The sequence below is a fragment of the Drosophila albomicans genome, chromosome 2R (genome assembly GCF_009650485.2).
Source record: "Drosophila albomicans strain 15112-1751.03 chromosome 2R, ASM965048v2, whole genome shotgun sequence".
Lineage (NCBI taxonomy): Eukaryota > Metazoa > Arthropoda > Insecta > Diptera > Drosophilidae > Drosophila > Drosophila albomicans.
Genome location: NC_047631.2, coordinates 19,416,763 through 19,432,415, shown reverse-complemented (window position 1 = coordinate 19,432,415; position 15,653 = coordinate 19,416,763). Strand labels below are relative to the sequence as shown.

The 15,653-nt window shown below is 34.0% G+C and overlaps 1 protein-coding gene across 4 annotated transcripts; it reads right to left on the bottom strand.

The window, feature by feature from the left end:
- Positions 1–1,347: 1,347 nt before the first annotated feature.
- LOC117575736 (uncharacterized) lies at positions 1,348–15,452 on the bottom strand. 4 transcript variants are annotated; one of them, XR_004572903.2, is made up of 5 exons: positions 15,116–15,452; positions 10,121–10,210; positions 4,680–4,851; positions 3,964–4,049; positions 2,741–2,818 (listed from the first exon to the last, which is right to left on the bottom strand). XR_004572903.2 is itself a non-coding variant. In XM_034260082.2 (4 exons), exons 1-4 carry the CDS (start codon positions 15,428–15,430, stop codon positions 1,437–1,439), a joined length of 1,959 nt encoding a protein of 652 aa, XP_034115973.2. In that variant the 5' UTR covers positions 15,431–15,452; the 3' UTR covers positions 1,348–1,436. The 4 variants fall into 4 exon arrangements, 2 of the variants coding, with proteins under 2 accessions (XP_034115973.2, XP_034115975.2); XR_007955204.1 differs by having other exon boundaries at positions 3,964–4,046; XM_034260082.2 differs by lacking the exon at positions 3,964–4,049 and having other exon boundaries at positions 1,348–2,818.
- Positions 15,453–15,653: the final 201 nt, after the last annotated feature.

The window sequence follows — 15,653 nt, the reverse complement described above, 5'->3', positions numbered from 1 at the left end:
TATTAGATCTAGTTCCTCCGAATAAAAAAAAAAAAAAAAAAACACATACATATTTAGTATAACAACAGAATAAACACTCTGAATTTATAGAGTAAACATATTAAATTAATGATGTGTGTGTGAAAATGTATTTTTGATTTCGCATGTAAATTAATATTTGTAAATCAGTTGTTTCTAATTCAACAAAGAGAATGTTGTCAGAGAAAATAAAATATAATGTAACCGTATTAGCTATTAAATTACTGGGCAACTAAAATGGAATATTTTTGTAAAAACAATAAACATGATACTGAGAGAGTTATGTTATAAATAGGAATTTATTTTCGCAAGAAAATTTGTATATATAAATCAGATATTCTGAAGAAAAAATAGTATATTGTTAACGAAGTGATTATTTTAATACCGCATAATTATTCCACATTTAATAAACGTATTTGGAATATGGAAAATTTTAGATAATGATACTTACTCCTTTAGAACCATGAAGATTATTTTAGGTTCTTCCCAAAAAATTGGTTATCTGTCTCATTAAATCCTTTCTATGTGTATGCATTTTATATTTTTTAGTGCTCAGATATTTTATATACTTCGCTTTTTACTATTTTGCTGTTTGTTAATTTTTGGCTCACATGGAAAATGCGGATGATGAAAAATGCACGCCTTTCGTGTTCGCGGTGTTTGCCAAACAACGCTGCAATTTACGCCCTCACAGGGAACAACATCACTCACAACATGCTACACACACACATACACATACAAATATACATACATATGTATTTAAGGCAAAAAACATTAATTTGCGTGCAAGTCAATTATCAGGAGGCAACGGCAAAGTTGTTGTAGTTGGTTTTGCTGTTGCTTTTATGCAAATATAGCTGCATCAATATAATTTTAAAACAAGTGAGACGAGGCGCTGGCAACTGATAGACTGAGCAATACCCTAGAGAAGTAGCGGATATACAAGTGCATTGTTTGCCCTTTGCCTAGTATCATACTCAACGTTACGCATACGCAGGGTATAACAAAAAGAGTTGAATGGAATTGCAACTGTCTCGTTTACCTGCTATGCCAGGCCAGCATATTTCTAAATGCTTTTTTTTAATTAAAAATTTTTGCAAACTTAACACATTTGCGAATAAAATTGTATTTTGCATATTTGAAATAAATTTATAAAAGGCGCGAAAAAATGCAAATATAATTTACAAAGCACGCAGTCGGGGCATTTCGTCAAGGGAAACAAAGTCAGCAGCAGAGCAGAGAAAAAAAGCGACTAAACAAACAATATCAGATTATAATTTATAAATTATGTAAATGATTTCAAATTGACATTTTTATTACTGGGTTTGTGTGTAGGCAATGTTTATTTTACACTTAGTCATAAATTATTCATTACGTATACGCTATAATCCAACTAATTATCCAAACTAGAACTGAGACTATTTCCTCTTCACGATAATATCGAATGCCGTGCAAGACTGTTGTCCCTCATCCATCCAAGTGAGAAATTGCCCAGCTGCACAGATCTCTGGCCAACTGCGGGTCACCGGCTGAGCTTGACCAAACCATTTGACCCGATTGCCTTGCGCCTCGATGACTGTCTGAAAGTGTTGTGCTGGCTCTTGCTCCGCAGCATTGAGGTGCCAAAGGAACACGGCATACTTGTCGTGCCACGGCAACAGGGCCAAGAAAAATGTTTGCACTTCGCGGGACCCAGAACTTGGCTCCTCACTCAGACGCAGACAGACCTGCGTCTGCTGGGGCCGAAGTTGAACATGGACGCGCAAACGCTGGCCAAAGGTGCCGTCGAAGTGCACAACATTCAGTGGCTCCAATGCGACATTGCTTGGCTGCAAGTTCAAAAGCATTTTTATTGATGCTCCTCCATTCACCAAATGCGCCGCATTCGCCTTGGGAGTCGCTTTGTGGCTGTCCGCTGATAAGGTCGCCGCACTGTTTGCTGCTGCTGTTGCAACAACAAATGCAATTTCAGCGACTGCACCCAACCGCTTTTCGGGTGCTGCGGTGGCGGTGACGTTGGCGGTGGCAGACTCTCGTTTGACGGTTGACAATTTGTTGGCGCTCGCTGGCTGGAAAAGTTTCGCCTGAGTGCAGCATGATTTCCCAGTCGGGCAATGATAATTTTGATATTGCTGTTGGCCTGTGCTTTGCTCCTCCTCCTCCTCCTTCTTTTTCTTCGCCTCTGCCTCCACCAGCAACAACACCTGCCCCTCTACCTCAGACTGCTGCTGTCCGCTGCTGTGCAGTTCCAATCCCAGCATGCGCTGTTGGCCATTATTTATGTTTGCAACTTCATCGCTGCGCAATTCGTCTTGATCTCGGCCTGTAATCTGCCAACTTTTCTTACTCAACTTTAACTTTGGTTTAACGAGCATATTGTTGCTTTCCACCGCCTCCTCCTTAGTGCTATTCCCTGCCTGCTGCTCCTGCTGTGCTTTTATCATGCCACATTGCAGGCCTGCATCGTTGACATTATTTCGTAGTATTTGCGCACTTTGCTCATTTCCCTTTGGCATTCCTGAAACCTGCTTAACGCACTGTTTCACCTCCTTCTTCTCTTCCTCGAGCATCGCCTTCGCCTGCTCCTCGCCAGCACCAGCTCCATTCACAACCAAAATCAGTGTGTCCTCCTGCAACTGCTGCTGCCTCGATGTTTTTCTGGACTTTTTGCTCGAGTTTGAGTTTGATTTGGCCAGTGCCATTTTTGGTTGATTATGATATTCATTCGTGCATTTGGCATTGCTGTTTTCAATGCTCCGACTGTTGCTGTTGCTGTTGTCGTTCTCCTTGTTGATTTTCACTGCAAAACACAAAACAAGCAGACGAAAAAAATAAACAAACTTTATTTTCCAGGCATATGTGTGTGTTGTGAAGAGTTTATTAAAATGAGGCAGCACATATGGACAATCGAATTCATCCGGTTGCAAAATAATAATAACCAGAAATGCCAGTAATAGAAAGAGCAAAACTCTTGTTTGAAAACTGTTAAGAAAATACGAACCAGTAGCAAAGCACTGCAATAAAACGCACTAAGTACTGACGACAGCAATGGCAAAAGACATTTAGACACACAGGGCAACAAGTAAAATAAGATAAACATAAACAAGTTAAACCAACTGCATTTTGTGCAACGTTGCAGATTGAATACTCTGCTAGAGTTCGTATTTATTTTCCGCCTTAATTGATCTGATTTTGTTGATCTCAATATGTACATATTTATTGCATTGAATATACAAATTTGTAGAAGCGAAAATCTTGCACACAATGCACAATACCAAGAAGACCCTCTGGGGAGTGTATAAAAATGCGTTGAACAGAAGTTGTTGCACCTGATTGTTGTTGTTGTTGGCACTTGTTACCTGCGCTGTAAACTTCACATTATCTCGAGTTGGCAACACTCAGCGACCCTTATGGAAACGCACAGATTGAAAATGGCAGAAATACGGCAAACTTGTTGGCCAGCTAAACTTAAAAAGGAAAAAATACGAACAACTAAGGGAACAGCAACAACAACAATAACACAGTAACAAGATGAAGCTGAAGTAGAAGAAGAAGTAGAAGCAAAAGAAGAAGAAGAGTCTGCAATGTCAACAATAAGCACCATGGCATAAGGAGCATAAAGCGTGAAAAACTTTAGCAATTTATGCGACATAATTATGCCATAAAAAGAGCAACAAAAACAAAGCACAAGTGCAATAAGCAACAAGACGGAACGCAACGCAAACGCAAACGAAGCTCGGCTATAAGGTATCCTAAGTAAAAGGAAAGCGAGTCTGTAATCCCAAAAGTATGCTACATTAAATGCGGGTGGGAAACGAAAATGAGTTAGACTATTGCATAGAAGGGTATATATATAGGAATACTGACTATTATCTTCGACTGTCACACAAATGCACTTCATTTTTATTAGTCTACAGATACAAATTTAAAATTGCCTTCACATACCTTTGATGGTATCATTAATGAACGTAAAATCCTTGGGGAAAGTGAATGGACTTGTACAAGTTGTTCAGTATTTCATGTAACAGCTTCTAAAAGAAGAGTAAGAAATGTGTATAGTAGTAGTGAGTGTTTTTAGTATTTCAATATCCCCCACTCTGTTTTGCTTTTAAGAGGCATAAGCATATTCTTAATATGGACTAATAGCCACTCACTTTCAAGTGCTTGTTCCAGATGATTTTTCTTTTCTTTTGTGTTTGTTGTCCCTGTCGAGATTTAAGTAAAACATTGACAATTGTTTAAGTTGTCACTTGTTGTTGCAGAGGTTAAAACTTTTGCACACAAAGCTGCTCTTGATTTAACTGAAGTCTAGGTGAACGAGAGAGCAAGAGAGAGTAATGGAGATCCAAAGTTTTCGGTTTCGTTTGGATGAAATTGAAAGACATTCGCGCCCATTGTGTCAACAGCTTTTGAGGCCTACGCAGTAATGGTCCCGAACTGGAACACCCTACTAATGACAACGCTAATTTAGGCACCATTTTAGGTAGATTACTAGAAGATATCCCAAAAGTTTCGCAAAACAACAGCGCAACAACTGACGCACTGAAGACATATTAATAAGTTGGCTTCACAGCAACAAGAACAATAACAACAACAACGACATTTGGGATCATTACTGCAAAAACTTGACTGTTTGCCCATTAAGTATGAGCTCTACTTACCTCCATCACAGGGGAAATTTTCCGCTAGCAGCGTAAATAATTTATCCGACAGCAGGCAGCGTCCCCTAGGTCCCAATGGCACCCTGCAAACCGGACACTTTACCGAGCGGTTACGGCAATTATTACAAAGCACGTGTCCATTGCAGCACTGCCAGCCAGGTGGTTTGACGACCTGATTCCCCGACACCAGTCGAGTCGAGGCGAGGCGAGGAGAGTCGAGTCCAATGCAGCCAACAGAGAGGACGAACAGAGAGTTACAAGGACAGCAGCATGAAGACATAATATTATGCAAAAGAAAAACAAATTAATTATAAATAAATATGGAAGGGAAATGTAAATTGTAAATGCTTCAATTGACTATGAAGGAAAAACTCGTATAATCTGCTTTAAAGGTAACCTAATGGAAAATATTACCAAAAACAAATTGTTGCTCAACACAAAAACTTTCATATCCAATTCTGGCATCGTATTTTAATATTGATACCCTGTCCAATAGTGCAACAAGGCTTTTATAACTTGTTGCAAAACAGAATTCGTATTCGAATCATGCTCGAAATCAAAAGAGAGGTATAACAGAGTCAATAAGTTTGTCGCACATAAAATTTTCACTTGTTTGCGAGCAAAGTTTACTAATATGCAAATCTGTAAAAATCGATCCCGACTGGCCCAAGCACTTACCTCGAACCTCGAACTTAAAAATGTACTTTTGAAAACGCTTGTGATGCTCTGCACACAATCACAATTTTCTTGATACATATGTACTGTACTTTAGTGTATAGTCGTCTACTTTATGGGCGAGCAGCAAGCTTTCCATTTAAATGGAAAATCAAATTGAAAATATTGCAAGCGGATTTAAAATAATACAACTGTATTTGATGTGCACAAAAACACTTTTGCGCTTTTCAAGCTACAGCTTCGGACCCCAATGTTCTCTCATGCACACGCCGGAACACTGGGATTGTCTCAAAAAACCAAAAAAAAAAATAACTAGGAAAAAGGAAAAACTCACAAAAAAAGGAATTCCAAAAAAAAAAAACAAGAGAGGGAAAAAATCGAAATATGTATAGAAATTCAATTGATGCTTTTTGTCTGCATGTGCATGTGCATGCATACATACATACATATGTATGTACATATATTTGTATGGGTATGGATCTGAATCTGTCTATGTAGATATGCAGCAGAGCTGTTGCAAATATGCAGCAATAAAGATACAATTTTGGACAGAAGCTTGGATTGTATTTTGCAACCATCATTTTGCAAAAATGAAATTGAAGTATTACAAATGTAAAGCGATTTGATTGCAATCCCCTTTTCCGGCCTGCAAATAATAATAATAATACGTGACAACAAAAGCAACAGTCTTAAATTGTTCAAAAGAAATTGAACCTTGTCAATAAATGCAATTTTTAGTTTTATGTTTATCATGTCATTTTACAACAGTTGCAAGCATCGCATTTGTGAAGGGTTTTCTAATGACAAACATCAGCAAATTGTTGACTCTGTCAATTCAATTGATTGGTCACATAATCTATCTATTTTTGTGAATAAGAATATTTATTTAAAATGTTTGAGGCTGCAATTGAACATTCATTTAAATTTTAAATAATGTAGATTTGAAATTAACTGGATCAATCAACACTTATTTTAAAGAATTGCAATATATTACACAACTTGCCTTCATGATTTTAGCTGATACGAACTTGCAAATTTAAAAAAGTAGTGCCTAAAATTTAACACAATGATATTTTTTGAGTTGTATATTTGAATGTAGTATATAAATACACTATATATAATATTTCGTATATTTTTGTGTTTTTGTTATATTAATTTGTAATTCGGTATTTAATATATCAATAATTTTATTTATTAAAATCGCACTATTTTGATGTTATCAAAAATGTGTATCGGATATCTCACTTCTTATTATCTTATTGAGATATAATTAACTTATCGAGTTTTAAAATCTACAAAAGCCAAATTTTCTTTGCTGAATGTACATATATAAGTTCGTATAGTTTCTTTAAAACCATTTCATTAACAGAATCAAAAAAAGTACCTCATAATTGATTTAAGAAGATTTAAAACTAATTCAAAATAATTTGCATTTACATTCACTCATCACAGATTATCAAATTTATGTTTATGTAATGAAAATCATTATAATAAAAACTTTTCCTTGATAGCATATGATAATATGATTACAAAAAAAGACGGATATGAAATTAAACACTTATTTATATTACAAATAAATCAAGTAAATAATAATTGATTTAGGAAAATTTAAAATAAACTTAAACTAAATTTTATTCTATCAAAACTATAATTTTAAAGAATTTTAGTATATTAAACACTTTGCCTTCATAATGTTGTTAGCGTATGGTATGTGAACATGCAAATTTATGCATATTTAATTGAATAAAATCTCGATTCGGGTGTTATTTAATGTCAACATCAAATCTCAAAGGAGCATGCCAGACGGCAATCTCAATGCAAATTTATGACAAACACACATACACACACACACACACACATATATTTTATATATTTTTGAGAAAGAGAATGCTCTGAACTATTGAAAATCAAGCAGAAACAAAATCCCTTAATAACTTAATGGACTTGTCTGTTTGCATAACAAATAAACGCAGACGCACACAGACTAACGTATATACGAATGTAATAAGTGTGCTCGGTTGTAGTAATAATAATTGCCAAATATGAAATAGAAGTTTCGGGTTGTATTGTAAGCCGTAAGGTAGACTATACTTATGCTCGTGTAGTGCATAAACTGATTTAAGGTTAATAAACAAATTATGCATTTAGTGCAGCACGAAGAGGAGCTGGCCTGGAAATGGGAAATGCCAATGCTCCAGTTGCAGCTCCCAGTGTTGTGCCCCACAACTATGCAGGTAAGTATGTATTGCGATAATATGTCTGTGCTCAGCTGTGTGTGTGTGTGTGTCTGTGTTGCGACAATGCCAACTTAGTGTATGTCTGTGTGCAGCTAACTAGCTGCTCTGGTTGCCGGCTTTAGTCTTAGCCTGCATGCTTAATTAATGACACACACGGACACACACAAACAGGACACTCACACAGCTGGGCTTTGCATGTAAAATTTCATTTGCAGATAAGTTTAGAATTTAAATGGCAAGACTAAGAGAGTATGTATGTATGTAGGAGAGAAGTATCTTTACTCCTAGCTCCTAGCTTGTGGCTGCCCTCCTTTTTATCTTGTCTAATTAATTAAAGTTATGTTTTTGCTGACATGCTTGCCATAAATAAATTTACACCTCAGCACTTACCACTTTGCCACTTGCAAAGCGGCCAACTGGCAGCCAACCGGCCAACGGCCATTACAACAGCCAGCTCGTCATTTAAAATTTAAATGGAACAAAGAGCTTAGAGCCATTGTTGAGTGCACTTTTATTTTCAACAACGAATATGCTAGCCATTTTATATATATGATAGTACTAGGTAAATTGGTATAGATAAGTTATACATATACGAGTACATTCTATTTTGCCATCGTTTGTAATTGACCTGGCCCATTCATATGTCCATACGTTGTAGATTGCTTGCCACGCCTAATCGACAATATTTGACTTTTAAATCCCGTAATCAATCAATAGCCGCATGCTCCATATATTTTGGCAAAGTGCCGCTAGGCACTAGAACAAAGCTAATCAAATCACATGCGATGGCAAACATTTATCAAGCATACGAAATATATGAATTTCTCTTCACATACATCACACTCAAATCAAAATGTTAACAATTCCAACATATAAGCTAGAAAATACCCTTTAAAACGTTTCCGAAATATTCCATAGCGACTCACAGAAATCATTTAAAACAAGTTTGTATTGAATAATATAATATAATATATATATATATAATAATATAATAATAATAATAATATACAATAATATATATATAATATAATATAATAATATCGAATAAGTATTTATAAGAACTTGAAGTCTGGTCACATTTTTGTTCTGGTTCTTGACATCATATTTGTAATCCTAAAAACTTTTTCTATGCATCCTATAGCGAATCAACTAAATCATTTAAAAAGGAGAAACAATATTTTTATTCAATAATACTATAATACAATTTAAAGACATGAAATTTGGTCACATTTTTGTTGTGGTTCTTGATTTAAAATTGTGGCAAAGTGTTGTGGAAAAAAAGTAAAGCATCAACAATGAAATCATCATACGAGTCTCTTATTAATTATACTTCCAATTTAGTTTAACAACAGCTTTATTTAAAATTATAATTAAATAATTTGTAAATAGCCAACTACTTTTATAGATATAGTCAACTACTTTTATGACATTTAAGATTTCAACTAATTTTATAAATATAGTCAACTACTTTTATGACATTTAAGATTTGAATAAATCAAAGCAGAACAAATAAAAACTTATTAAATATTAACCCTCGTATTGAATTCTTTCTAAGAAATGCATTATGAAAAACTTTTACCTCTACCTAAGTGCGGAATACAACTCTCTTTAAAATTGATTTTGATAGTTACAGGGTATTTAAATAAACTTGCATGCGAACATATGTTATTTGTGTCTAAGCGCGCAACAAAACTAACGGGTATTAACTAACAACAACAACGACAACAACAACAAAAGCAGCGACAGCGACAGAGGCAGTTACATATTTGTAGTCATGACATCGTCAGGCTGTGAGTAGCTGTGTAAACAAGACCACGACATATGTACAGACGAATACCTGAAGCTATTGCATAGAGAGCACATAGAGAGTCAGAGAGCATTGTGAGCTCTGAAGCTTATTTAGAGCATGGGCGTGGGCACGCAATCACTGGTGCAGCTCAACGTTTCAACTTTATGCACGGTCAAGTGATTAGCAACAAACTTGCGCAGCAAAATCAACGTAAAGCCGGAAGAGCAACATTGAAGACAAGGCGGGAGTGGCATGCGACATGCGGCAGGTGGCATGGAGCATGGAGCATGGAGCATGGATCAGGCAGCAGGCAATACTGGCGGCTGACAAAGGCAAACAAGCGGCAACTGCCAACTAAGTTTTGCCAGACCAGAGTTCAGTTTAGTTGAGTTAGATAATGACGAACTAAAACTAATGCCGGCAACTGGGAAACGGGGCAACTACAAACTACCAACTGGTAACTGGCAACTGGCAACTACGAGGAGGCACCACCAACTACCCCTTACTGCTGCTGCAAGCTGCACGCCAAATGGCCAGAGAGAGAGAGAGAGAGAAGCTCATCGATATGCAGCACACACAGCCACCAAGAGGCAATGCCGATCCGATGTCAGCATTCCACTTACCGCTTGTTTCTTGCCTCAAGCGACGAATCACGCAAGAAAAAAATATATACTATATAGTATATATATGGTAGAAGAAGAAAACAGAATACAAAATACAACTTAGAGTCGTTTACTTACATCACAACAAACAGGACACTCCAGTAATTGGGCAATATGTTGCAGGCATGTTGCAAACTTTTGCAGCGACTGTTGATTAATGCCATGCTGCTGCAAAGAGAGAGAGAAAACAGCGAAATTAGTTCAGTTTGAAACGAAGGCCTATATTATATTTAATTTTATTTAATTTAATGCCTTCAATTTGTTAGAAATTTATGCGTAATCTAATTCCTTTTTATTGTGTTATAAAATTGATCACTTATTACGGATCTTAGTTGCTTTGGCTGACAATCTGGTATATTTTAGTACTCCTTGGTATATTTTTAATGTAGTATTATATCAATTTACCAAATATAGCCTTTGGTATATTTAAATATTATTGGGGTTTATTAATTTGGTACTTTTTAAGAATAATACCGCACTGTTTTGCTTTCATTCAAAATGGATAGCGGGTTTCTTATAGTTGAACTCACTCTTTTTTACTTGTTATTATGTTTGTAAAATTAACAATAAATTTTATTGTTCTTTTTACTTGTAGTATAACTCTTTTCTATCTTACACAATTAACGATTCAACTTTATATTTTGATTTCTTCAAGAAAAGACATCAAATTCATTTTGACCATGAAACTCAATTATTAACTTCTACCAATTTATAATTTCGTGCATTAATTTCTGCTAAGCTTACGATTTAAATTAAATTAAATGAATAAAAATAATAATCCTCCTCATTTAATAGTTATTTTTAGTTCATTTATGTAAGTTTAACTTTACCTTTTCGTTTGTTAAGCAACAGCAGTTTCTTCAAATTTTACATTTGATTTATTTCAATTCCATAAATATCATTCTCAAGTTATTTTCATTCTCAAATCTCATTCTTAAAACATTATTGAATTTAACACACAAACTGAACTTTAATTTTGCATTTAACTTTAAACAATTTTTATTATTACATAAAATCCATTGCTAACCATTTTGTATTAAATAAAATACAAATTCCACTTCCGTAAATCTCATTCTCAAGTTATTTTCATTCTCAAATCCCATTCCTAACACATTGTTGAAATTAACACACAAACTGAACTTTAACTTTTAATTTGTTAAGCAACAGGAATGTATTTCTTCAAAGAAAGACATCAAATTTATTCTAAACATCAAAAGCTATTATTACAAATTACAAATTTAACATTTGCCTGCGTTATTACATGCAATTGAATAATTCAACTAACAATTTGAATTGAATAAATTGCGAATTGCTATTCAATGTGTTTTGTGTTATTAATAATAATCCTGATTTGTATTGGCTTTCATTATTCCAATGAGATAAACGATTTACGCATAATTTACCCAAAAGATTTCATTTTATTAACAGGCTTAAGAGAATATATGCAATGAGAATGATGTTGCTTCAAAAGCACCAAACACTAGGCCTGGTTAAAAATTTGTATGTGTGTGTGTGTGTATGAGAGTGGGTGTGTGTGTGTGTGTTCAATTGTTCACAGACATGCAAATTGCTGTGCAGAAATGTATCAGGAAAATAAAGATGGACAAGTGACACGACTTCGGTATTGAATTCGACATCCATATCACGTATACGTCGTGTTGCTTATTGCAATATTCGTGTCCTGACATCGTGTGCCCATCTCTAGCAGCCGGCGAGTGACGTTAAGCCTTAAGCACGGCCTTTAGCATTATTGATTGGGAATTTATATGGAAATGATATGCAGCCAGTGTGGCAGGTAAATGTGCACCTGCATAAGTATACATACGTATATACATCATATAAACATAGATATGTATGTACATTCTGTGTATGTATGTATAATTTGGGTTTTTGCATCCTTGCAAATATTTGGGTCAATTGAATTTGTAATGCAGTACAGCATATAATGTGTCAAATTTAATAAAATACTCAGCAATTTGACCGACAGATGAACACCTCGGGGAGCAGCAGCAACAGAGGAAGAAGCAGATACTGTGCAACGTCGGAGCACTTGCCATAGCACTTGCCTCAAAAGGATGCCACTACCACCACCAACAAGGTTGATTGTCCGGAAATGCCTTTACATTAAATTAGCACGAATATTGTTGCGAAATATTCAGTAAAGACATAAATTACACAACGACATGTGGTAGGTAGACGCAGAAGCAGACGCAGACGCAATACCAGATGGCTAGATGTGTACACGTTTATTAGGCTAATTGACAGTTATGCCTGAGGTGTTATATTCCACTTGCATATACGAGTAATGTGCAATTTGATATTGGAGCAAACTATTTGCTAGTTAGTTGTGAACGTTCAATTTGAACACATATTTAACATTGTCCAAGAATTATAATAGATTTAAATGCAACCAGTTAAAATTCATTGTAAGAAGATCGTCTAACATATCAAATGTTTTTCAATTTACAGTAAGTATAAATATATTAATGTAAGTGCACTTCTTATTATATCAAATTACTTTCTAATTTTAGTCAACTTTGCATCATTCAGTGATGGATAAACCAAGAGTTTGGTTAAGTGTGCTTAGCTCAGTCCTTTGTTCTGTATTACTTTCCAAGTTGTGACGTATTACATATTAAATTACATCTATAGCATTTTACTGCATTTGCTTTAACTAACTTGTATAACAATAATTGCTCATAATCCAAACTGAATAAGCTGCTAATAATAATACTGCTACTACTAAGAAAATAGATGATTAAAATGAATCAATTCTTTAACAACACATACTAATAAGAAAGAAATAGTTCAGTTTAAATATTTCTTATCTAACATTTTCAATATTTTAAATTTGCATTTTTCTGACAACTGCAATTTATACTCCTTTCAAACTACAGTTTATATTTTTAAAATAAATTCTCTTTTTCTTAATCTAGCTCGTATTCTAGTATGCTTTGTGTTTGACAATTGCAAAAATATAGCCAATTAGAAGGGCAATTCAATTAGTAAAACGTTTCGCAAAAGATTTTCTATTAAATGCTGGCTCGATTTTCTGTTAGTTAGAAACACACCAATAAAACAAGTGTAAGCAACGTACGCTATTAATTAAAGCAATGATTTTTATACACTTATTTGCATACTTTAAATGAATTGATTACTGATTTTTTACTCTCAATAGCTAGTAAATAATTTCGTTACATACTGTGATCAGATAAAATATGTATTATATAAAAAAAAAGAAAAAATAATTTAATTTAAACATTAATATTTGCAATTTGTATTTATTTGCCAGCTGCAATCGCTGGTCTTTTTGAATAAGATAAACTTTACTAAAGCAAACTCCACTCCACTAATGTAATATGTATACCTTACGCTTTAATATACTGATAAAATTCCATAGTTAATTTATAGAAATATATATTTAAAAATTTAAAAGAAAATTTATAGAAATATAAATATAGAATGTTTAATTTGAAAATTAAATCAATTGCAATTATCAAAATCATAAGGTAATATTCTAATATTCTAAATTTTGTATTTCTAAATCTAAAGCTAACTCCTCTGTTCTGATTTAATATATTTTTACAAATACTGTAATATCCTTATAAAATTTAATTGATTATTTATAAAAATATAAATAAAAAAAACGGAATTTAATTGGAAAAATTAATATAACAATTAATTTATTGTCTAAATCCTAATGTAATACTAATACTATAGATTTGTATATCCTAAACAATTGCTGTTCTGTATGTATTGTAAAAAAAAAGCTAAATTTTTCTTAAGGTAACTGCACTCTACTAGTTGAATATATATTTTTGTATTCCTATACTGTAATATCCTGATGAAATATTAATATGTTAATGCAATATCAATATTATAAATGTATATTTCTTAAAGAATTGCTGCTCTGTACGTATTTTATAAATTAACTTGATTTTCACTCTTAATTTAATATAAATTCCTATAACCTTATACTGCAACATCTTAATAAAATATTACAAATTCGTATTTCTTAAACAATTGCTGCTCTGTATGTATTGAATAAATAAACTGTATTTTTCTTAAGCTAACTGCTCTCTACTAGTTTAATATATATTCATGCCCCGAAGAAATATTATAAAAAGAATAACTAACTTCACTCTACTAATTTAATATAAATTCCTATAATCCCTAACATCCTGATAAAATATTAATAATGCAATATTAATATAATAAATTTGTATTTTTTAAACAATTGCTGCTCGGTATGTATTGAATAAATAAACTGTATTTTTCTTAAGCTAACTGCTGACTATATATTCTTATATTCTTAAACTGTAATATCCTTATGAAATATTAATATGTTAATGCAATACCAATATTATAATTGTATATTTCTTAAAGAATTGCCGCTCTGGTCGTATTTTTTAAATAAACTTGATTTTCACTCTTAATTTAATATAAATTCCTATAATCTTATACTGTAACATTCTGATAAAATATTAATATTGCAATAACAATATTATAAATTTGTATTTCTTAAACAGTCGCTGATCTGTATGTATTGAATAAATAAACTGTATTCTTCTTAAGCTAACTGCTTTCTACTAGTTAAATATATATTTATATATTCTTATACCGTAATATCCTGATGAAATATTAATATGTTAATGCAATACCAATATACCAATTATAAATGTATATTTCTTAAAGAATAACTAACTTCACTCTACTAATTTTATATAAATTCCCATAAATTAATATTATATAATATTAAAAATTTGTATTTCTTAAACAATCGCTGATCTGTATGTATTGAATAAATATATATACAAATATAATATTGTATTCTTCTTAAGCTGTGCTTGACAATTGCAACAATGCAGCAAATTGTCAAACACAGCTAAGCTAATCAACAATGCGTAACGAGCAAACGGCAATCGCAAGCATATCGTGTCGTGCTCCAGCTTGACCCATTTAAACGCTGCTGAAACAGTTAAGCAGCTGAGTCTGAGTCTGAAAACTGTGTGTTGCTAGTTGCCGCAGTTGTGAGTGTGGTAAACTGGTAAAGTGGTAAAGGGATAAACTTACCACAGCGTGCGCCGCCTCGTTGGGGTCATCTGTTGAGCTGAGTGTGGCTGGCTGTTGTCGCCACATCATCATGGTCGCATGCTCAGCGCCAGTTAGCCAATGCTCCCGCAGTCGGTTGGCCAGCTCGCTGATCCTCATGCCCAAGACATCGATGCCATTCAGCTGCAGCAAGGTGTCGCCAATGCGGACACCTGCCAATTGGGCATTTGACTCCGCCTGCACGCCGCTGACCCACGGATATGGGTCCCAAGGTGCACGACTCAAATTCAGGCCCAATGCGCCATTCGGTGACTTAATAATGCACTGCTGCAGCATCTTAAAGGCGTGTGTAGTATGTATCTGTGTGTAACTGCCACAAAAATGTATGTAGAGAATGTTAGTTTTGCAGACAAAAATATGTACAATAATATGTACGTGTGCTATCTGTAGATTGTCATTTTTGTTGCTTTGTTGTTGGTTTGTTGGTTTGCTTCAAGGTTGCACGTTTAAGGCAGGCATTTCAAGTATGTAATTTATGTCAGACAGAAGCAAACACACA